The sequence below is a fragment of the Amblyomma maculatum genome, chromosome 6 (genome assembly GCF_055883805.1).
Source record: "Amblyomma maculatum isolate TAMU_Amacu chromosome 6, ASM5588380v1, whole genome shotgun sequence".
Classification (NCBI taxonomy): Eukaryota; Metazoa; Arthropoda; class Arachnida; order Ixodida; family Ixodidae; genus Amblyomma; species Amblyomma maculatum.
In genome coordinates, this window is record NC_139349.1 from 88,338,293 (window position 1) to 88,361,396 (window position 23,104).

The 23,104-nt window shown below is 44.9% G+C and overlaps 1 protein-coding gene across 1 annotated transcript in view; it reads left to right on the forward strand.

Annotated features, from left to right (window-relative positions):
• LOC146186221 (protein turtle-like) overlaps positions 1–23,104 on the forward strand; it is a 198,262-nt gene that overhangs the window by 136,942 nt on the left and 38,216 nt on the right. The window contains exon 5 of the mRNA XM_084608006.1: positions 17,868–18,164. Within this exon, the coding sequence (XP_084464132.1) occupies positions 17,868–18,164 (297 nt within the window). The remainder of the gene's footprint in view (positions 1–17,867; positions 18,165–23,104) is intronic.

The following is a 23,104-nucleotide window of genomic DNA, read 5'->3' on the forward strand; positions in this document are numbered from 1 at the left end:
TGGGCCAACGCAGCAGTAGAGTAAGCACGTCATAGAACGAAGAGGTAATGACTGGTTGTGCATGTACCACATGATTACGATGCATACGATTCGTAACTTTTGCCACCAGTAACAAGAAGTTCCACGGCGGAGAAAAAAAAAAAAATCAGAGATGTATTTTTTCTTACTTCTATCTCTAGGGCATCAGATCACTTCCGTCGTTGCAACACATGTCTGCTGCAGCAATCTGAACGTTGTTCATTCCCACGCGCTCATAAAAACATAAAGCGCTGCTGCATTTGTTGGGGTGCAAAAGTGTAGAGGTTGTACACGCTCTACACGAACGAAGGAACTCCGCTGCAGCGTTGCAGCGGTGGGTCGCATGGCAACGCCAAGCATGTCAAGTTTAACGGGAAATTACGTGCTAAAAAAATATCTCCGCATGCTTTTGTCGCGGTTAGCACACGCACCTTCTTAATACGAGAAAATAGTCGCGCTTCAACGCCTAACCAAAAGTCGATCCAGGAACACCTACAAGTTTTAATACGTTTTAGTTAACATAGGAAGGTGAATCATGATAAAAAGGCAAACATAGTTTCAGCCTCGAAAATATTTTTGGTCAGTGTCTGTTAAGCAAAACTAAGCATAATAGCTGGAACTGCTGTGGGCTGTCTAATACCAGAGAAACTACGCTCCTGTCTCGCCTGCTTACAATATAGCAGCGTAGTTTGCTACGAATTTGGCTGCAACAGAAGGCGTGCCGTTGGTCCACTCATCGTGGCTGGCTTCGTCACAGGCTCCTCATTTGGACCCACGACGAAGCCAGCCTGTTACCATTCATGCGAAATTGCATCTCATTTCAACCATTTATATTATTCATCTACAGCATTTCCGAATGTTTAACCAACTTCTTGGAAGTTACAATACAGAGAAAAGGCAACGTGCTTAAGACAAACCTATACCGGAAATCCACCGACCGCCAGCAGTACCTATATTTCTAAAGCAGGCATCCACATCATTGTTAAACTAGCATACCCTACTTACGGGCCCATAGATTCCAGTGAATTTGCTCTGAGCTAGAGGAATCTTACCGCCATGCGGAGCAATTAAGGCAAATCTTCGGCAAAAGGAGTAACCCCATCCGTTGTCGATGGTGGTATTCAGAAAGGTCAGGGCTTAGACAGAAATAAGATAATCAGATTCCCAAATCTCCACTGTTTGTTCTTTAGTATCTTTTACCCACTCTTCCCCTTTTGGGTTCCCCTTCCTGTTTTCGGGTTTGTTTTTGCTTTTTGTGTGTTATTTGTTGTGTGATTGAACTTAACATTTTGTCAATTTCTGGCTTCCCCCGAAAGTAACTTGCCCCGCTTTCAGTGTCGTGTCTGTGGAAGCACCTCGCATATGTAACATTCGTCGGCTCTCCGCCTTCGTTACGGTTTCCTCCCCTCTTTTTTTTTTCTTTTTCAAACATTTCTAGCCTTTATTCAATGGGAGCTGTCTTGCCTTTCGCCCTTTCAATCTATTCAGTGATGTTCAGTTCAGTTCAGTTCAGGCGTTCAGTCGTGTCCGACTCTTCGTGACCCTATGGACCATGTCACGCCACGCTTTCCGGTCTCTCACTATCTTCTTAACATCACATAGCTTTATCTGCAATGCCTGGAGAATGCCATCTAACCATCGCGTTCGCTGCCTACCCCTTCTCCGGCGACCCTCAACCTTTCCCAACATCAAATCTTTCTCCAGCGACTCCTCTCTTCTCATCAGATGACCAAAGTAGCTGAGCTTTAACTTTAGAATTTGACCCTCCAATGAGCAGTCAAGGTTTATGGTCGACAATATCGACTGATTTGATCTTCTGGCAGTCCAAGGAACTCTTAAGAGTCTTCGCCAGCACCACAATTCAAACGCGTCAATTCTTCGGCGGTCAGCCTTTTTCACAGTCCAACTCTCGCATTCATACATCACAACTGGAAAGACCATAGCACGGGTTATACGGATCTTGGTTGGTAGACTAATGTCTCTGCTCTTTACTAGGCGGTCAAGGCTAACCATTGCTCTCTTTCCCAGAAGCAGGCGTCTCCTAATTTCATGGCTGCAGTCTCCTTCCGAGGTAATCTTGGCGCCCAAGAACAGAAAATCTGTCACAGCTTCCACTTCTTGTCCATTGATGCTCCAGGACTTGATAGGGCAAGACGCCATGATCTTCGTCTTTTTAATGTTCAGTTTAAGCCCAAACTTCTCACTTTCTTCTTGTACGCGCATCAGAAGTCTCTTGAGTTCCACTTCACTTTCTGCCATTAAAGTGGTATCATCCGCATCCGGTTGTTGATACGTTTTCCAGCAATCTTCACTCCAGCTGAAGACTCGTCCAGACCGGCCTTCCTCATGATGCACTCTGCATATAGGTTAAATAGGCAGGGCGACAGTATGCAGCCTTGCCTCACCCCTTTCTCAATCGGAAACCAATCAGTAAGGCCATGCCCAGTTCTGACTGTGGCCTCTTGCCCTTCATAAAGGTTCCTGAGGAGACAGATGAGGTGAATTGGAACTCCCATCTCTTGGAGAGCTTGCCACAATCTGCTGTGATCTACGCAGTCAAACGCTTTAGCATAATCAATAAAGCAGAAGTAAATGGGTTTCTGGAACTCTCTTGCTTTTTCCATGATCCAGCGAAGGTTGGCAATTTGGTTTCTAGTTCCTCTGCCCTTGCGAAACCCAGCTTGCACGTCCGGAAGCTCCCGATCCACATACTGCTGCAGCCTACCTTGCAGGATTTTTAACATCACCTTGCTAGCATGCGAAATAAGCGCGATCGTGCGGTAGTTGGAACAATCTTTGGCACTGCCTTTCTTTGGAATGGGGATGTAAACTGACCTCCTCCAATCCTGTGGCCACTGCAGGGTTGTCCAAATCTTTTGACATAATGTATGCAGTGTGTTAACAGCATCGTGGTTGAGGTTTTGAAGCAACTCAGCTGGAATACCATCAATTCCGCTAGTTTTGTTCTTAGCAAGGCTGGCTAAGGCCCATTCAACTTCACTCTTCAGGATGCCCGGCTCGAGATCAGTAATCACAACCGTCCTATGTTGGGTTTGCACATCCGGGTCCTTCTTGTACAGTTCTTCTGTGTATTCCTGCCACCTCTTATTTATCTCTGAGGCTTCAGTGAGGTCCTTGCCTCGTTTGTCCTTTATCACACCCAGCTTAGCACAGAAGCTTCCTTTGATATCTTTGATTGTCTTATACAGAGCTCTTGTGTTCCTTAATTGGCTGTTGTTCTCAACTGCTTGACACTGTATGTTCAGGAAGGCAAGTGATGAGTGTTCCTCCAAAGACAGAGAGCGAGAATTCCGTCTCTCCCTCTCTTTACAGCGATCCGAATGTCCGAGCTCATTCTCAATTTTACCCTGAAGAAGTACGGTCCACCTTCCGGAACTGTCGCTAACTAAAATAGACGGATCGGGAAAGTTGTATTACATCCCTGCTATATATATATATATATATATATATATATATATACACTGCGGGAACAAGACGTATTTAGCTGTGAACAATTATTTGTATAAAGCGACGTATACGCTTCATTAAAGCGAACATTTTACCTGACTTGTCGTTAAGACCGAAAGACCGGTCTGTTTCAAGAGCCTCCATTGAGAAAGAGCGACCCTCCGCTCAAAATGTCGATTTAAAATGTTTCGTTTAATGAAGCGGCGCACACGCGCCTTTATACCCTTAACTATATATATATATATATATATATATATATATATATATATATATATATATATATATATATATATATATATATATATATATATATATATATATATATATATATATATTGTTACGTGGAAGATTTACAGTCCCAAAGCTGTCCGCACAACTAACGTTGATGAGGGCACCGATTTCACAACACTCAGCGTCGTCGTCTTCTCGGAGTCTGTTGCGCTTCTTCATCCTCATCACAAACAGCGAATACAGCTAAGTAACACTACCCCCCCGCGGGAAAAGCACAGTCCCGGTGCGGTCTATGTTAGCGAAATAGAACGTTGATGATAGGGCTTCAGACGGGACACATGCACTATTTCGGAGGTTGGAGCTGTGGACATGGACTTCGGAACCACAGATTCAACTTCGTAGGTGACGTCGGTCACGGGGCGCAAAACACGGTAAGGGCCAGTGTAACGGGGCAAAAGTTTTTCACACAAGCCCACTCGACGGCACGGGAGCCACAGCAAAACGAGAGATCCAGGAGTGTAGTGGACATCACGGTGGCGGCTGTCGTACCGGATCTTTTGAGAGTCTTGGGATGCAGAGAGCCTGGCATGAGCTAACCGGCGGGCATCATGAGCACGGGTGACGGCATCACTGGTCTAAGTACTGGTGGCATCTGCCGCGGGTAGAGAGGTGTCGAAGGGTAGTAACGGGTGTCGGCCAAATAATAAATAAAATGGGGAGTATCCAGCGGTAGAATGGACAGATGAATTGTAGGCGAATGTGACAAAGGGGAGATGAACGTCCCAATCTCGATGGTCGTCAGACACATACATGGCCAGCATGTCTGTGAGGGTACGGTTTAGACGTTCCGTGAGGCCGTTGGTCTGGGGGTGATATGCGGTGGTGAATTTGTGGCGGACGGAGCACGAACGGAGAATTTCGTCAACCACTCGCGACAGGAAACAGCGGCCACGGTCAGTTAGTAGTTCGCGAGGAGCACCATGATGAAGAATTACGTTTTCTAGAAGGAAGTCAGCGACGTCTGTGGCGCAGCTGGTCGGGATGGCTCGGGTAATAGCGTACCGAGTAGCGTAATCGGTGGCGACGGCGATCCATTTGTTCCCCGAGGTGGAAACTGGAAAGGGGCCAAGGAGGTCAACGCCTATACGGGAAAATGGGTCAGCTGGTATGGGTATTGGCTGCATATGACCTGAAGGCAAAATTGTGGGCTTCTTCCGACGCTGACACAGTTCACACGCGGCAATGTACTGCTGGACAGAGCGGTAGAGCCCCGGCCAGTAGAAACGTCGGCGCAGGCTGTCGTATGTGCGAGAGACACCCAAGTGGCCAGCCGTGGGAGCATCATGAACTGTTCAAGGAGGGTGGAACGCAGGTGTTGTGGAACGACGAGCAAAAGGTCTGTGCCATCTGGTCGCATATTACGTCGGTATAGGGTGTTCTCGTGGAGCACAAATAAGGCGAGAGATGGGTCAGGGCGGTCGGAGGTAAGACGGAGGATAATGGAATGCAGAGAAGGATCTAGGTGCTGTTCCTTGGCAATGTTGGCAAAGGCGGAGACATTAAGACATATGCATCATCGTCAGAGTCTGTAGGACTAGGGGAGTCGTCGGGATGACGTGACAAACAGTCGGCATCTTGGTGAAGCCGGCCGGACTTGTAGACGACGGAAAATGTGTATTCTTGTAATCGTAGCGCCCAGCGCCCCAAACGGCCAGTAGGATCTTTGAGAGAGGAAAGCCAGCACAAGGCATGATGGTCTGTCATTCGGTGTCCGCACAACTAACGTTGATGAGGGCACCGATTTCACAACACTCAGCGTCGTTGTCTTCTCGGAGTCTGTTGCGCTTCTTCATCCTCATCACAAACAGCGAATACAGCTAAGTAACAATATATATATATATATATATATATATATATATATATATATATATATATATATATATATATATATATATATATATTCGAATGGAAGGAGCTAGCAGGTCGGCGAGCTGAAGGAAAATAATAGGGATTGTTTATTTAGATTTCAGGACGGAAGCGCAACTCCCATACCAACATACCAAACCTCTAGATCATCTGGCTCCAAACATCTTCTTTAGCAATCTCGTGCTGTGCACTGAAATTCAGCGTCTTCATTAAGTTTCATCTGCGCCATTCCTTCATTTAAGCTAGGCTAATACGTCATGCACAGTAAAGTCGTGCTCGGTGGTGGTGGGTGGTTGTGAAAACAGCAGGCGTGTTTACAACTTTGAGAAGGCGGAAAAAACCACGGTCGACCTAGTCGCCCACTTAAGTTCAGCTGGGGACTCCACGTCTTAGAATAAAAGATTGGCGGACCTTGCGGCAGCGACAATAAGCGACTTGTCTTTGACTAGACCGTCTTTGTCCTAGTCGGGCTCTGCCAACTTACTCTTCTTCGTGGCTCTTTAAACCTTCGGGAATTTTACAAACACGATTAGATAACATTTCTTTGAGATATATACTTCGGTATATAAACACCTTCTACACAAACGTTGGACAGAGTGTTCTCATCTAACTACTCCGGTCAGGAGTAGTTAGAGGCGCTCAAACATAATTACTGGTCTGCCTCGAGCAACTCATATCTCTCTGCCCCAGGAGTACACCCAACCTAACACGTTTGCCGAGTTAATGACCCAACGACATACAAACAGAGCAAGAAAAGTTTCCCTTCGTCTTGATTTCTAGCATCAGCTGTCTCCATTGGAGTATTTCCATCATACTTTTAACCAGCCTCTTTTCCAAAAGTCACAGTTGTCCTCATCACCATTTCCACCAGCGTCTTGCACAACACTTGATGACTGTTTCTTTACACAGATGCAGCTGTAACCCTAACAGTTGGTTCAACTGCTTTTATAAGCTTAACACAATCGCACATGAGCAGCAGTCGAACCTGCAGTACCGATATCAAATGTCATCTTACCTTCGAACGGAAACCAATCCTAAACCCCATATAAGCGTTATCTGCCTACCCTACTTATAAGCTGATATAATGGCGCACTCTCAAGAAGCCTTGAAGCGGTTAAAGTCCGTCGTACCATTAGGGTTACACAGGCTGTACATGCTGCTTGTCATTCTTACGCAGTACTATACTCATACACTGAGTGCAATGCAACACACATCTGAATAACACCGCCGCAGATGTGAATCCTCATGCAACAGATGTGCCACAACCTCTCTATGATTCTTTGCCACCAGAACTTCTTTTGACACACTTGCCATCTTCAGCGTCCCTCGGGCAGCGTACACGTGCTCTCATTCCCTCGTATACGCACCCCCTTCGTATTAATCTATAAATAGTGTAGGAGGTGACGGCTGATTGTCGGAGTGGTCCTTACACCTGAAGTTCGACACCAGTTCGACAATGTAAAAATGCCTTTACTGCAAAGCACCCGCTTTCAACACCACAGTCCTGCATATATTATGGACATACCCAGGCACTTTGCACTTGCGCAATTATTTCTCAACAAAAGGCAGGACTTTTGCAAACTAATGAGTCATTTGCAGTTATAGCTAACGGTCATTTATGCTCGCAGCTTATGTGACTTACTACATATGACTGAACTGCACATAGTTGTGTAACGCTATCCCTTATTACCGTTTTATGCCGTGTTGCAAACTTAGTGCCATAAATAAATAAGTACATCCTTCGAGAATAAATAGGTTAGGACAATGAATCCATGAACCCACACTAGGCTTCAAAAAAACATCAAAACAATCACACTTTTCATACCGCCCCAGGGGCTGGGCCCACAGACTCGCACCCTGGGCAGTGAACAAAAAAAAATTAGAACAAATTGAACTCTCTCGTTCCACATAGGTTTCCCCTCCACTCCGAAGTGGCTCTCTTCTCTAATCCTCCCTGCACGTGCGACCCCCGATCCAGCGCGTCATCGCATCGACCGTGCACCGCCATCTTAAACATGACCACGTAATTATAATGAAATCATAGCAATTCTTTCGCGTTGACAGCTGGAAGGGAACAAAGCGGACAGTGGCGTAGGTTAACGACCGCCCTTCGACACATCCCCTAGTTTCCTGCTCTAAGTGCCACCAGCACTCGCCCCCTAACAATGACGCAACACCAATTTATGACACACTGACTAGCAGTGGCCTCACGTGCGCATTGCAACCTGGGCGTGTGCGGGAGAGGTCCGCCAGCGTAGTGTCAGGCGAATCAACCAGGCGGCTTGAAAAAATAGAGGCGGCATGGCGCGAAGGAAACCACTCTCGCTAAAGAAAGAGACCACAGCAGTGCCAGACATACTAGCGAGACCATCAAATGGGGATAGGATCAGTGTTGCCAATTTAGCTACTTTGTAGCTAGGTTTAGCTACTTTTGGACTCAACTAGCTACCAATAAGCTTAGTTTAGCTACGAGTAGCTGTTTTAGCTCCTTGCTTCAAATCTAGCTACAAATCTAGCTATTTTGGTGAAATCTGGCTTAAATCTGGCTAAATTTCAGAAAATTACTATTCTGACGTGAAAACTCTTCTCATAAACGCTAGACATGATGAAACTGACGTCAGGCACACAGCGCCATCTGGTAGTTTTTAAACAAGACGCAGACCAGACAAAGATATCTTGAGAGAAAGAAGGAAACACCTGAAAAGAGGAGGATGCAATACAAGGCGCCACTTAGAGGGTGTTGACTGTTGAGACTCGCCGCCTCTGCCTCCATGAAGCACAGTGCTGCCATGGAGCTTCCTCCATGTCTGGCTCAGCGGGAAAAAGAAAAAAAATGCTCAAAAGTAAGGAGGCGAGGCGATGCGGCTGATGCGCCGGCGCAGCTTCTGACTGGTGTCGCCTATCGCGCAGCGCTCCGATGAGCATCGAAGTCGCACGTGTGTACACATTCCTATTAAACTCTTAACGTTCCCTGCGCGGCGAACATACGGCGCCCTGTCTGATTCGACTCTTTGCGGATCATGCGCGGTCGGCGCCGAGCGGATGAAAGAGACCAAGAGGCCCACCGGTCCGAGTTACGCCGAGTCGCGGACTGAAGATATCGCCTGGACAGTCATTAAACCTTTCATAACTCTCCGTTCATAGGCCTCTGTGTACGCGCAAAAAGTAGATAAAAGTCCAGTCTTTGCGTGTTTACAGAGGAGTGATGCATTCCCAGCTCGTCTTTTCTTAGCGCGCAAGCCTTAACGCTTTGTGAAAACTAGGTCTGCCTAAATTATCAGAATCGAAACCTGGGCACATTTATCATTCGTTATTCGTTAGTTAGCACTTGTCATGCGTAGCCGCCTGCAGGAAACCATGTCTTGAAAGCTGTGTTTAATTTTTACAATAATAGGGCTACCAATAAATGTGTTATATATCCAAAATATAAAATAAAAATTCCTGGGAAAAAAATCTAGCTACTTTTAGCTCCTTGCTAGATTTTTTAGCTACTTTTAGCTACTTTCACGTTGCCATCTAGCTACTTTTGCTCACCGACATTTGGCAACACTGGATAGGATTAGACTAGCATGTTGCCGAGAGGCTCAACAAGCGCGGAAGCGAGCCAAGGTCGCAGCGGCAGCAGCAGCGACGGCGGCCGATAACTTTCGCTCGTGAAAATAGATTTAAAGATGCTTGAACCTCTACAATTATTAAATTTCGGCGTTTAAATACAATTTATAGGCGAATAATTGTAGACGAATGTTGGACAGCAACGGCTGTCCAACGTTCTACTTTTTCGGGTATTATTGCTGCCTATCATCAAACTGTGAGTCTTTTCAATTGCAACCACCATGCATAGCGGTGAACATGAAACGATCTGTGTTACGGAAGGACATAGAACGTGATCACGTGATCGACAGAGAGAGCGGAAGCTGCGCGTGAGCTGTCTGATCTTTGGCTTCAGGACTTCTAGAACCGATTCCCTCACAACAAACTAGCAGTTAAGCAGGATTTGTTGCTATGTTTCTCTTTATATATATATATATATATATATATATATATATATATATATATATATATATATATATATATATATATATATATATATATATATAGAACTTGGCTCTCTGGCCTGTACTCGAACGTTATCATTTTTACCCTTTATCTCAAGTTAGCTAGAACCCAAGGTTATCGAGGGATTTTTTGAAAGTAATTTTTAAAAAAGCAATGGGTTCAATATATACGTTTGCTGGAGCAAACGCTCTGCGGCAGTGGAACCTATGTGAAGCAAAACTCCTATAATTATGCAGCTGATTGAATACAATTCCCTTAGTAATTATATGATTATCGCAACTGGTTAATTAGTCACAGAGGTTGGTTTGAAGCCGTGAACAAGATGATGCGATACGAGTTTTTGAAGTGAAGATAAACCTCATTTTTTCAAGTCCTGCAGCGTGAGAAATTCGGACGCTTTCTTTCACACCGAACACAAATTGAGCGCAAATGAGTGCAGGGAAGCCCGGTCAAATATCGTCCGGTGATGAGGTGATGCAGTGGAAACGGCGCCGAAGTCGAACTGCCTGAATTACTGGGACGTGTCGTGCACTTTATTTCGCTCTGTCACTCTTAAAATAACAACCATGGAGCTGAATTCACTAGCCTTCCATGTGGACTAAGCTGCGACGCGAAAGAATGTGCATCATGTAGTCCAATACCGCTTGCAGCTTCAACTGAACGCCGTTGCCACTGCTTACGCCTTCATCGAACGTTGATCATATGCCTAGATTCCTGCACATTTCTTGCGCTCAGCTTCGGTTTCCTGCGGTGTCGGATTTCGTCGTGCTGCAGGTGCTCAGAAAATGAGGTTTTCTTCACTTTGAGATTGATATGGCTATACCTTGTTCACGACTTCGAACTCGAACTGGGACTAACTATCCAAATGCGATAATTAAAAAGTTCATTATGGGAATATTGTTAATTAGAGGTGTCTTGCAGCGCATTGTGGTTGCTGCGGCAAGTAGTTTAATCCTGCTGACGTTTGTTTTTGTTTTGTTTTTGCCCTGAAACACACTGGTTTTGAAATTTATGAAAATCTTTCATGAAGCACTCTGTATATATAAGAATAATTTTCGCACATACACTCATGTAAACAATTACTCGGCTTTGTCGCATCCTCATTTTCTAGATGTTTGCACTACATCCTGGTGAAAGTGGGGTCGCCTAATTATCTTCTTCCGTTGTTCTGTACACCAGGGGATCATTATATATAGCCGGCGTGTTTGTAGAACGGAACACGGTTTTAAACTTACTAGATCGTTATCATTCGTTCCGCAGGACCACGTGGTATATACAATTACACCCAGGCTAGAAACTCCGCCGCACGATGCAGCGCATTGCAGTGCGTCCGCAAATAGAACGCTTGCTTCTTCTTCAAACACTCCAGCCGAGCGCAGGGAAGCGGCTTCTCCAAACTGATAAATGTGCATAAGCACTCGAATCCCTCGATAGCTACCGGGCGCTGTTGAAGCGCTCATTGCGGTGAACACCGTGAACCACTTCATAATGCGAACTGCTGCTCTGCGACCACCAGGTTTCAATTAGGGACCAAATATGTGAGCGGTTTCGCACAGGCTCTCATTGTTCCGCTAATGCTGCCGTAAGACGATGCACTTTTATCGCGCGGCTATCCCCAAATCCCCAAACCCATGCCTTCAATTGCCATCTCTGCTTTCTCTCAACATTTGAGGGAATCGCATAAACAGGACCTCCGTAGGGCTTCGCAGCGGTTGCAGTGTTTTCGCGAGGGCGCGATCGTCTGTGCGCGTATATATAGGAAAATGAAGGCTGCCCTATGGTTTATGCATTTAGTGAGGGCCCTCTTCTCTATTTTCCTTTCATCCTTTCCCTCTAGTCCTCCCCAAAAACGCTTTAGGAAAGCGCACAGAGGGATGCTGCTCGCCAGGCGACTGGAGTTGTACATAATGATCTACGCATTCAACGTGTGCTTTCAGACTGAAATGAGTTTTCAGCTCGAGCCGGCCTCTGCTGTACGGAGTGACGACTGCGTTCGGTCGCGGCGCTCATTAAATTAATTGCTTCTTTTAACGAGCCCAGCTTGCCGGGTCATGGCCTCATCACCCTCTTACCGCTGCGTTTCTAGCATGCTAGATGTTTGTACTCTGTGCATTCTGTTTCCGTCCTCGGTGTCGATTCATGTTTTGCGCTGGAGGCGTTTATATATGCCGCACAAGTACGGATCCAGTGCATAGTTTGTATACATAGAACGCATTTCGGCTTCGCCGCTCATCACACTTTCTTTCTGTTTCTAGTATCATTGCCTTGCAGCAGCGATGCAAATGATCAATGCTTTCTGCCCCGTTCTGGAGTATCGCTATGGGGATTCAACCATAAATGTGTACCACAGCTACAGCCCGCAAATTAAGTACACATGGCCAGTGCCCAAAAGAGTATACTGATATATTTTGTTCTTTGTTACACTAGGCGCTTTACCTGTCTAAAATTTGAACTGACTGAAGCTGGCATTTTAGAAATTCCGCAGGGAAGCTTTAGCTGATATCTTCTGATGACATACTGATTTGCTTAATAAAACAGAAAACAATCTGTATAAAAGAGGCGAGAGGCGACTCACATGTCCAGATAATCGCCTAATTCTTTATACTGCTGTGTCTACTGCATTTCCAAAGCTCTGTCGCATCAGCAGCACACTACACAATACTGAACTGAGAATAAGAAAAAATTAGTTTCCGTCGTAATCCGAGGGCTGGTAAAACAGAATATGATGTAATTATTCACACTGATGCTTTGTTGCTAAAGGCTGCTATAGATAAGCTGCTGTGGGTATATCCTTTATCAAATGTTTGGAGCAGAACGTGGCTGCTTATGAGCAGATTATTTGGCTAAAGCGGCATTTATGATAGGTGTACTCATTGCTTGAGGCAGCACCGAAAATATTCTTGCCTTCAGAAGATTTGCGACAACGGAGTGTATTACAAGGCTCCCGTTGTTACTCGAAATTAAACCCCCATTGAGCGCGAAACTTCAAAAAAGGTGGTGTATATTAGGGGAGGATGCTGTTTTCGTGCGAACTATCGGTTCCAGGGTACCTGTTAGACGAATTAGTTGATATAGGTTTCGACTCACCGCACAGCGCCTGTTTCGAATACTCTCTGGAAAATGCTTTAGTAGTAACGCCTTAAATGATATCTTCAAAAGCACGCTACACAATTGAGGTGAAACGAGTGTGGTTAACTGTACATCAGCAAACAAGCGTTGGGAAAATAAAGCACTCGTTTTGAGATACATACAAAGGAAGCCAACAGCGACTTACACCAGGGAAAGTATAGGAGATTTTTTTGTGTGAGTTCATCAATGTGAAACATAGCCCAAGCGTGGAGATCAGCTATCAGTAAACAGAAAAAAGAGCGCCACATATTTTATCGGCGGCATGTGGATATTTTTGTTACATGGTATGTTATGACGAAACCTGACTGCTGTCGAGTAACCAGTTGTGGTGAGCAGAAGAAAAAACGCTGAAAACAAAATATTCCTCTTACATCAAGAATAAACCCGAACGGCATTGAGTCAAAGATTTAATGCGGCAAGTGCAGCGTAACGAAACTTAAGCTTATTACTCTTTCATTTTCTCCTAGGTGTCTAGACGGCTACGATTACATTAATCTGGAAAAATGCATCCTGGGAATGCGACAGACGCTAGCATTAGCAGCGTATTTGTTTGATGTTTAAAAATATTCCTGTGTGAAACGAAGAGGCACATATCTTTAGTCCTTCGTAGAAATGCTATCAGTTCGTTCTTGTTTCTTCAAGCGTGGTGAGAGGTATATAGGAGTACGGTGAAAAAAATCAAATTACCTCTAGCGATGTCAAACGGCACTTCGTGTGAGAGAATAGCTCTCTCTTTGCAGTCGGTTTAATTTCAGTTGTGTAAAAAATATATGCTTTTCTCTTATTCCAACTTTCAGGTTCTTAATGAGCTACCTTCTATCTCTACCTACTATTTCTGTTTTCTAACTTGCTCATCTCTTTAGTAATTAAGACGGCGGCGAGTGCATAGACTACAGCAACCGGTCAGAGAGTTCCATGAACTTTGTGCATCTCATTAAGTTCGGCTTCGGCTTTCCGTGATGAGAAAGTTCCTATAGGGCACGAAAACAAATGTATGTACTCTCAGCTCTGCAGCTTTTCTTTTATAAAGCACCATCACCCCCCCCCCTCCCCCCCCCCCCCTCTCCCGAGGAAAAAAGAAGACGCTATATCAAAATCTTAATCAGGAAAAACAATAATGTGAACTGCTCGGCCAGCTGCTGTGTGCCGGTGGTATTTCTAAATACACCAGTGTAGGAAGATGCGGAGGGTGGCAGTAAAGGAGGAGCATACACTTTCGGAAGTACTGCAGCTGTTCCATTTTCAGCCATTTCAAGGAACTAATGAACACCTTCCTGCGATCATGAGATACATAATTACGATCTTTATACTCAGAAGTATTAAGAAGCTACATTTGTACATCTTATGTTCTTGAGATTTCAGTTGCTTCCCACTCTGTGTTATATTGAGATATAAGATTGTGTTATAAGTTGATGGGAGAAGTACAAATAAACCTGTTAGGTATTGGGGTGAGAGGGGAGGCTCATGGCGACTTGTTTTCTGCCGGTTCTTTTGGTTTTAGATAAGCAAGTTTGCAGTGGTAGAAACACAACCACCCGTGTAAAATGCTGCATCAACGAGAATCTGCTTGGCACAGGCGAGGGTTTAGTTGTTCGGCAGATCTGCTCAGTGAGGCCGGGGAAAATCGTTGATTCATAAACTACCCTTTTCATAAACGAGAGAAGGTCTCTTCCGTAGCATTCTATATAGCAGAGCGTTGGGCGTGGCACTGTCACGCTGACGTGCTCTATGCGAGTGACCTCGGCAGATCGCGGCTGCTCGTGCCATCAGATATGCAGAGGCAGGTGGCGCTACGAAACTAGTACGTGTTGTACTCTCAACCTAGTTCCGCCACCCGCTAGGTTCTCGGTTATGGTTGAGCTATCAGTACAGGAACCGCGAGGGCATCTTGTTTAGCAGACAGAGATATATTGGTTAATTCGCAAGTGTTATTTGTGTTCGTGATGTCCTGCAGTTTTTGCCACCAAACGCGTTTCCGGTCACGCGTTTCCGGTCACAGCACCATCGGTTGGTTTTTTCCAGTTTCGTGTTGTGGGGCGGTGGTCTATGATACAATTCAACGTTTTCTTTCTTAGGCATTGCTGATTGCATTAAATTCACGTTGCGAACGCAAGTTGCTTCCAGGGTTGAGCGTGTTTAGGTAAAAGAGAAAAAAAAAACGAAATTAAATCCAAATGCTTCCACGTCATATAGGTAGAAATATAAGATTTTGATTAAAAGAAAAAAGATACCCCACAAATACACAGAGATAGATAATAATCACACCTTTTTTGCTGCGGGGTAAGGACGAAGCAACAAATTTATTTTTGCCAGATCCAGAGTCTCGTGGAAACGTGCACGTTGTCTGCTGGTTATTGTGGGTGACCTGCATAGTCCTAGTAAGGCAAGACGCTCAGGAAAAAAAAACTAGGAGAGCGCGGTCGGTAAAAACAACTGCAGCGTTAAAAATGTGAATGCTGTATATCTCGTGTGGGCATGGACAAAATGATATATGTACGCTCTTGTGTTTGAAGCCTTTTGTTATATTACCTAATGGCAACTGAAAAGTTCGGTGTGGTTATTTAGAAGAGCAAAATTGAACAGCGCTGGTATGTACATCAAATATTTTTTTTTTAGTCTCTGCTAGGCAAGGCAAGAGGAAAATTTAACCACTGAGGCATTGTCTATACTTTTGAGTTAGTGACTGTTTCTCCCTCATCTCCTATAGAGTTGGTACGTTTTAAGTATTTGTGTCGAAGTGAAGTAGCACATACTTAGTAAGCAAAGAACCTGTTGGTCTCACATGTTGCTGGTAGCGTCTGCTTGTTTTCTCCTAAATTATAGGCGCGCTAGTTGGACAGCTGTTTATGCAGAGTATCAACAGAACGTCTGCCTGAACAAAAATCGAATACCATGAAACAGACGCTTTGCAGAGACGCAGATCCGCGCAGACATGCACGCTAAATACTAAATGACAGTTTCTTTCAGATTCTTTTTTCTCAAAATATTGGTTAGAGAAAGGAGATTGAAACACATTTTTGAGTTTTACTCTTACAGTTACCCTTTCGGTGAAATACTGAAACCGACCCTCGCAAAGCCAGAAGTCTCAACGTCCATAGCTACGGATAAACGTAATCTGCAAAAGCTAATTCATCTGGGTCTCTAAAACTGCTTACCTGTCCCAATCGGCGAATATAGTTCCATTTGAATTGAATTAAAAAGCGGCCGCCGTGGCCTGCATTCGATCCCGCGTCCGTCACTGAGAGGATTTGAATGAAAACGTATTTAACAAAACAAAAAAAGAAAAAAAAAACATTAGGGAAAGTATTCAATGGACGAAAAAAACAATAAACTACAACTCCTCCAGTCCTTCACACGGTCGTCTGGTATTTTGTTTTGCAGCAATTTAAGGCGCATATACCGAGAACCAAACGCCGCTGCAATCTGATCTGAAAACAGGAAAGGGGGTGATAAAACATTTGTTGATAGTTGGGCTTGTTTCTTTCGCAGAAAAAGCGTACACACACGTGTGGAGAGCGAAGGCGCATTTAGGAACGCTCCGCTTCTCGCACAGCGCGGATAAAATATCATGCTTCATTCATCATGCTTTCTGGGCCTGAATTTTCAAGCCATAAAAAAATAGAAACGCCTTCAGCATTTTCTCCCGGCAGTCATTTTCTGTGCGAATAAAAAACCTACTTCAAATTGGCATGAATGGTCCGCCGCCGGAAGGTGGTACTGAGGTACCGGAAGCTAACATATATATGTTTGTATAAATGTTTCGTTTGGTATTTGCGAAAAGAAAAGGGGGAATGCCGTACTTTAACCTTTATGACCCGGCATAAAGAAAAGTGTTGCGCGATGGCATAGCTCTGTTAGGTTCCGATAAATACGTTTTCAGAGAAAGTCTAACACATTCTTTGCAACTGTGTTACTCGATTTGTGACCTTTGAGAGCCTGCCGTTTTGGCAGGAGCAGTCGAAGCGTGCCTGGAAATTGAGATGGGAGGAAGAAATTGCAGTGAAGCATTTCAGCACCCCTGGCTCCATAGTTCAACACGCTTCCTGTAGGGTACACAGCCACTTTCTACGCGTTTTATAAAGCGCGTTTCTTATCTACTGCACGATAAAGCGAACAACAAGAAGAAGCATATAAGGAATGACAAACACAGCACTGTGTTTGTCAAACGTAAGACAAACGTTTGTCAAACGTGTAAGACAAACACAGTGCACTGTTTGTCTTACACGTTTTTTCTTCTTGTCCCGTTTATCGCGCTGTAGATATGGAACATCGGCACCAACTCGCCCAACAGCTTGCCTATAAAGCGGGGTTACATATCTACGTCGTTGTCCCATCTTAGGCCGCTTACTTAACCGCCTTCGTAACGAGGAACATTACTCCTAACAACTAGGAAAGCAATAAAAATTGATCCCTATGTCGTCACTGCCTCGCTAACAGCATCACAAAGCCAACCACATAGCTAAAGCATGCAAAGCCGGGCACGATAGAATCAGTTTGTCCATAGTTATGAACCTCACCTACCTTTTTTTTTTTCAGCTGTACTGAGCCGCTATAGAGAGCGTTATACGCGCTGGAACATAGAAATAGTGCGAACTAAGCTTTCTATGCGGTTCAGTGACTACCTATAAGATAGGGGCATGATCACATTTATTCATAATTACTGAATGCCCTGTTCAGAAATAACATAGCAGGGAGCACATACAGGACTACTATAACATTTATGCTCCAATTTTTATTGAACGACTGACTCAACATACGACAGGCGCAAAAGACAATTATGGACTGGGAGCACTTTAGTTTACTAAGAAATTCCTCTACTGCAACGTAATATGAAGTTTGTTGTAGCGATCAATGAAAAAAAAGTTATTAATGAAAATAAATTATCATTGTGCGTTCATTTACGACGAACCTTGAAATAGTGATCTGGTGTTCGGCGTTACCGCTTGAGAGGCATATTGTCGTTGCTCTGTACCAGGTCTCTAAATGATGAAGCATTCAAAGAAAACCTGAAGAAAAGCTGTCTTCTTTCTGGCATGCAGTGATCCCATTAGACGTGGCCATTCAGCCTCCTCGGCACCCGCTGTCGGCCGGACAGCCAGTGGAGCTGGTGTGCTCGTCGAGTGGTTCTCGTCCTCCGGCGCTGCTCACCTGGTGGAAGGGAGGCGAGCAACTACTCTCGGCCAAGGAGCACCAAGGCGGCCACGAGGGAACCAGCTCGAGCGTGCTTCTGTTCACGCCCCGCCGAGATGACAACGGCGCCGTGCTCTCGTGCCGGGCCGAGAACCAGTTCATTCTTGGCAGCGCCATCGAGGAAGGTTGGAAGCTAGACGTCTTCTGTGAGTGCCTGCTTCGCCACGCATGAGTTATTTTGGTCACTGAAGTTTTGAAACAGCTTAATGCTAACTTAGTTCATGCCAAGTGTCATTGGTTGGAGCGTGAACAATTGAGGAGGACGCGAAGGAAAAAGGAACAAAACAACCAGAGCAGCTGATGTCTTTGTCGTTTTGGGTTTCTTTGTGTCACTGTTGCTTGTTAACGGAGCGGCCCTATCCGATGACGATGACATATGCCGCGAATTGATCTTTTGGCTCAAAGCTTATAGGCCATGCAAATGCAGTGAACACGCGTCTTTTGTCTATATGGATCGTAAGGGCTCAGTTTATGAAGCAGAGCAAGCGAGCGTTGCTGAGAATCGATGCTGCTAGCCGTCAATACAAATCAAGAAGCATTTTAATTTTAAGATCAGGTCTGCCTGTGCAGGCTTGCTCCCTTCAGACAAGTTGACGTTGCTACACATAATGAGCCTAACGGAGGAGCGCTTTCCAAATGTTTTAGGAAGTAAGGGCCGTGACAAGGTTCATTAAAGAAAAGAATAATGGGTTGCAGTATACAAAGCAAAAAGTGCAAGATTTAAAGCAGCAATTAGAATTTCTCAAAACTAACGTATAGTTGATCAGCGAAATTTTTTAGTTGCTCCCGTAAGGGGTGCAAACTTCGCGTTGGAGAAGGCTTGAGATTGAATTTCATGGAAGCGGAGATTACAAAACAGACCCTGGTAGCGACTATGACACCAACAAAATGACACTTGTCAGGCACTTAATGAGGTGGAAAAGCCGATGGTCCCTCGAGGTATGGAGGTAGATTCCAATGAAGGCAAAGGTGTAAGTACACATACGGACAGGAGAGTGTAGCTGAAGAGGCAGGCTTTGCTGTCCTTAGAGATTTCGACATCTGTCGTGGAACAATGGCTGTATATCGCGCACATCGTATAGGTCAGTCGAAGCGATTTTTGTGCAGTGGAAAAAAATTACAAGGGGTCAACCCTGCTGAACCAAATATTGAGCGAAAGCATTAGCTGCGGGTGACCGAGCGTTCTTCTTCTTCTTCTCTTTTTCTTCTTCCTCAGCCCACATATAAAGCCCTGCTTTAACCAAGCCGTATGAACGTGCCTTAGCGGCCTATAGGGGTAACGTGAATGCCAGGGTCCTAGTAGACTGATTCTGACATAACCGTCCCATGTGAAACGAGAGACCCAAGTTGGCAGCTCCTGCCAGCTCACGTGGGGTGTGACGTCACAGCGTCACGTCGGTAAGACGTGGCTACCGGCCGCGCTACGCTGAAGGCTCGAAACCTATAGTATTGCTTTCGCAATAAAAGCAGGACGCACCTTTTCAGAGCTGTCCAGAAAGTATGCATGAAGCGGTGACGTCTAATGCAAGTTGTACGCTTCAGTGAGAATCTGGATCTATCAATGCTGCTTAAATCCTAGATCTACAACCCACGCTCCCCAGCTGAACTGCAGTGAACTACTGTGCGGTGAAATAATTGCTCTCCGCAGAACAGTGTCACGATTTCTAATCAGAAGGCTATGCATCCATCATTCGTCAAAACTGTTGTGTCATTCTTTTCCATGACGATTGATATTGACCATGAATAATTTCTTTATCCAGATTCCTAGCTTGCGGCGATAAGCGGGAACTGCTGATTACATTGTTGTAGGTATTAGGTGTTATCTTGAGCATATTGTGGTTCCCCTATGAACTCAAGATTTGCGCCAAACTTAAACCCCACGTTCCTACACCCTTCGTTAGCTGGATTACGGAACAGCACGAGAGGACAAAATGATTGTGCTTCTAGAAGCCACTTTGCGTCCTTAGTATATTGGACCCAATCATGACCACTCTGGTGAGGTCACGCCGACTTTGTCCGTTACTAGCTTAAATCCCTTTATTGAGGCGAGCTAGGAATATGCAACGGGCTTAATGCGTTAGTAATGTGGCTCCGAGTCCCGGTTACCTAATTAACTGATGTCGCTGTCGTATTCCGGGGTGGATTAAGTTTGTCTTGTGTTTGGTGCTGAAAGAGACTCGCCGCTGTGTAGGAAACACATCCATTAACATCATGGATAAGATCAACGTAGAGACTGAAACCCTCGAAATTTCTACAAAGGAACGTGCACTTCTTAGGACTACAAATTCTGAAACTCAAGTGTGCTTAGATTACGGCGCGTTAATGCCCTTCTCCGGTGGCCTGGATTAAACATGGAGCTGGGAGTCCGCTGTGTTTTTTGCGAAACAGAATTCGAGGTTTAAGAGGGGTCACTAACATAGTCTTTCAAAGACATGGCACGCCTTATAATCCTAATCACGGATACCCACCTCCTATAGGGGCATTGCATTCGCCCCTCGTAGTTTGCCGTCGGCGCCCTCCTTTTTTTGACACCATGCTTTTAGTATAGAGCCTACAAAGATTTATATTGACCAGGGAAGTTTCCCCATTCCTGTGTATAAATGTCTGTTTTGCATTTACACTAAAGCTAGGGGCGTGTCAGATCATCGTGTTTCTCTTGGATGCCATGCTCGATATCGTCGAGAAAAGCTACAAATTATCATGACGAAATGCACTGTAATCAGTCGCTGAGGCAGTGTTTTCTGATCGGGGGACCCAGTTGTGCTGAAGAATAAATACCCAAAAATACGGTGCAACGTCTACGCGTTCTTTTTTATTTTTCGAGTAAATACAGCCTTCGTAAGAAAGACGAATGTTCGTTCAACAGTTTCCATAAGTGCCCAGTAAAATGGATTACCTACTTGTTTTCGCGGCGATCTCCATTTTCCGAAAGTTGAGCGCGAGCCTGGTGCACCCCTTAAAGGTATAATTCCGTGAAATTCTGAATGATGCGACGACCGGCGTGTACCATCAAGAAAAAGAACACGATGACAAGAGCACTTTGTTGTTAGACTTTATTTCACGATACGTTATTGCAGTATATAATGAAGTCGGTGATATGCGCATGTATAGCGACGTCCTATGCAGCTCCAGTGTAATGATGTATTGACCGACTGATCGAAACAGCTGTCGCGTGGCCTGCATGTTTTTCTTCTCGCTTCGTTGCTGAAGACTTGTCTTAAATTACTTAAACCTGCATTTTAACGTGACACCATTGAGCTGCCGGTAAACCGCTAATAAATTTAGGCCATCGGCGACTAGTGACGACTGGCTCTTCCGCGGCGTCTTTGATGCCTAGCACACTGGGGTTAGGGAAATTCAGAGGGAGAGGCGCCCTTCCCAATTTACCCTCGCCGTGTGTGCACCTGCGGGTGCCTCGGCTACAGACAAACTTAGCCCTAGCGTTGGTAGACCCCTTAAATTTTGTTATGTGCAGGAGACGGTGCTATTATTCGTTTTTTTTTTTGAAAGCAATACTACGACAGCAAAGCGAGACCTCGGGTGGCCGCAGCTACGTCGTGAAGAGGCTACGGTCTCCTCATAAAAAAAAAAAAATAAGCCTGCCATGACATTTGAATTCACGTTACCCTTATGTCACGGCCAGGAGTTGCCAACTCTGGTTGCTCCTGTCATACGATAGGGTGATATCAGAACCAGCCTACCAGAACCGTTTGCATTCTCGTTACCCCTACGACACGCAGACACGTCCATACGTCTTGGTTGAAGCGTGACTTTATATGCGGGATGGTAGCTTACGCTCTCGCGTTATACCCTTAACGGATGAGCTTAAGTGTCCCCAAAAACGTAGCACCTTAAACTGATAGAGCGTGGTAGGGGAATGATGTAGCAGGCAGAAGAAGCTTCAGCCGTTGCTTTCGCAATTCAACTAGGGTTAACCAGAGCTAAACCCCCACTAAGTTTTTTTTTTTTTTTTTTTTTTTTGGGGGGGGGGCAATATTGTAAGCTTTTTTTCAGGCTCATGCAGGAGCGGGCTGCATCATTTTTTCCTCATACTGCTTGGTGACAATAAATGAATATGGGCAATAAATACATCAGGCATGGATCAAATAACAGGTTACTAACTATTTTAAGTTTTATTTATGAGATTTGTTTTACATTTTTGGTGAACACACCTATCGTAAAGCCAAACTACGCAGCTTTGAGGCACGGTTGCCCAGTTCATTGTTTGCATGGTAGGGCCGCGTGTTGTAAACAGTGACCATCGACTGGCGGCTCTCTGCAGAATGTTTCAGAACGAACAAAACTGTACCGTCATGAAGCGCAATGAGTTTGGTGTTGCGCGTGGAATGCTTCCAGCTTCCACTTTCAGGAAAGAAACTTAAGAGAAGATCTCCCGCACCCGAAGATGAATTTGAATAGCATGAACCTGAATCTAAAGATGAACATCAAGGGGAAATTTTTCGAAATTATTTTAGCTTATTGCCGTGAACCGGAGAGAGATGAAAAAAATGACAGGTCATGCTAGCAATAACAAGGTTTGAAGGCGAGAACAAGGAGTACATCTCACGACAAATTGAGTAACGCCTGCATTGCTGCCATGACCAAATGTGATGTGGACATGTGAAGAGAATCCCTCCGGTACCTACAAAACATATTCCAACCGATTTCAAGTGAATGTCCAATTTCAAGTGAACCGGGAAAGCGTCTTGGATGATGTTTTAAAACACAATGAATTGGCCAATTTCGATAAGGCGTTGTTTCCCTTCTGATCAGGTATGTTTCGCTGCCATGGAAACACGCAGTCCCTGTGTCACTTCTTTACCACCACTTACTAACTCCTCAGTACTTTGCAATGACATCAGACCGCCCTTTCTAACACTTCCTATCGTCTTCATATATGAAAAACACACAAAACAGGTTGAACACTGTGCCTCCGTAGCTATGAAGTTGCATACTCCTTACAGGGAATCCTCTCTGACGAAGTACTTTTATGTAATATTTTATGCTTCTTTAGCACACTAGAATCACAGGCACATCCTAGAAATTGCACACCATGCTCAGTAATACCAGCGCATTAGCGGCGTAC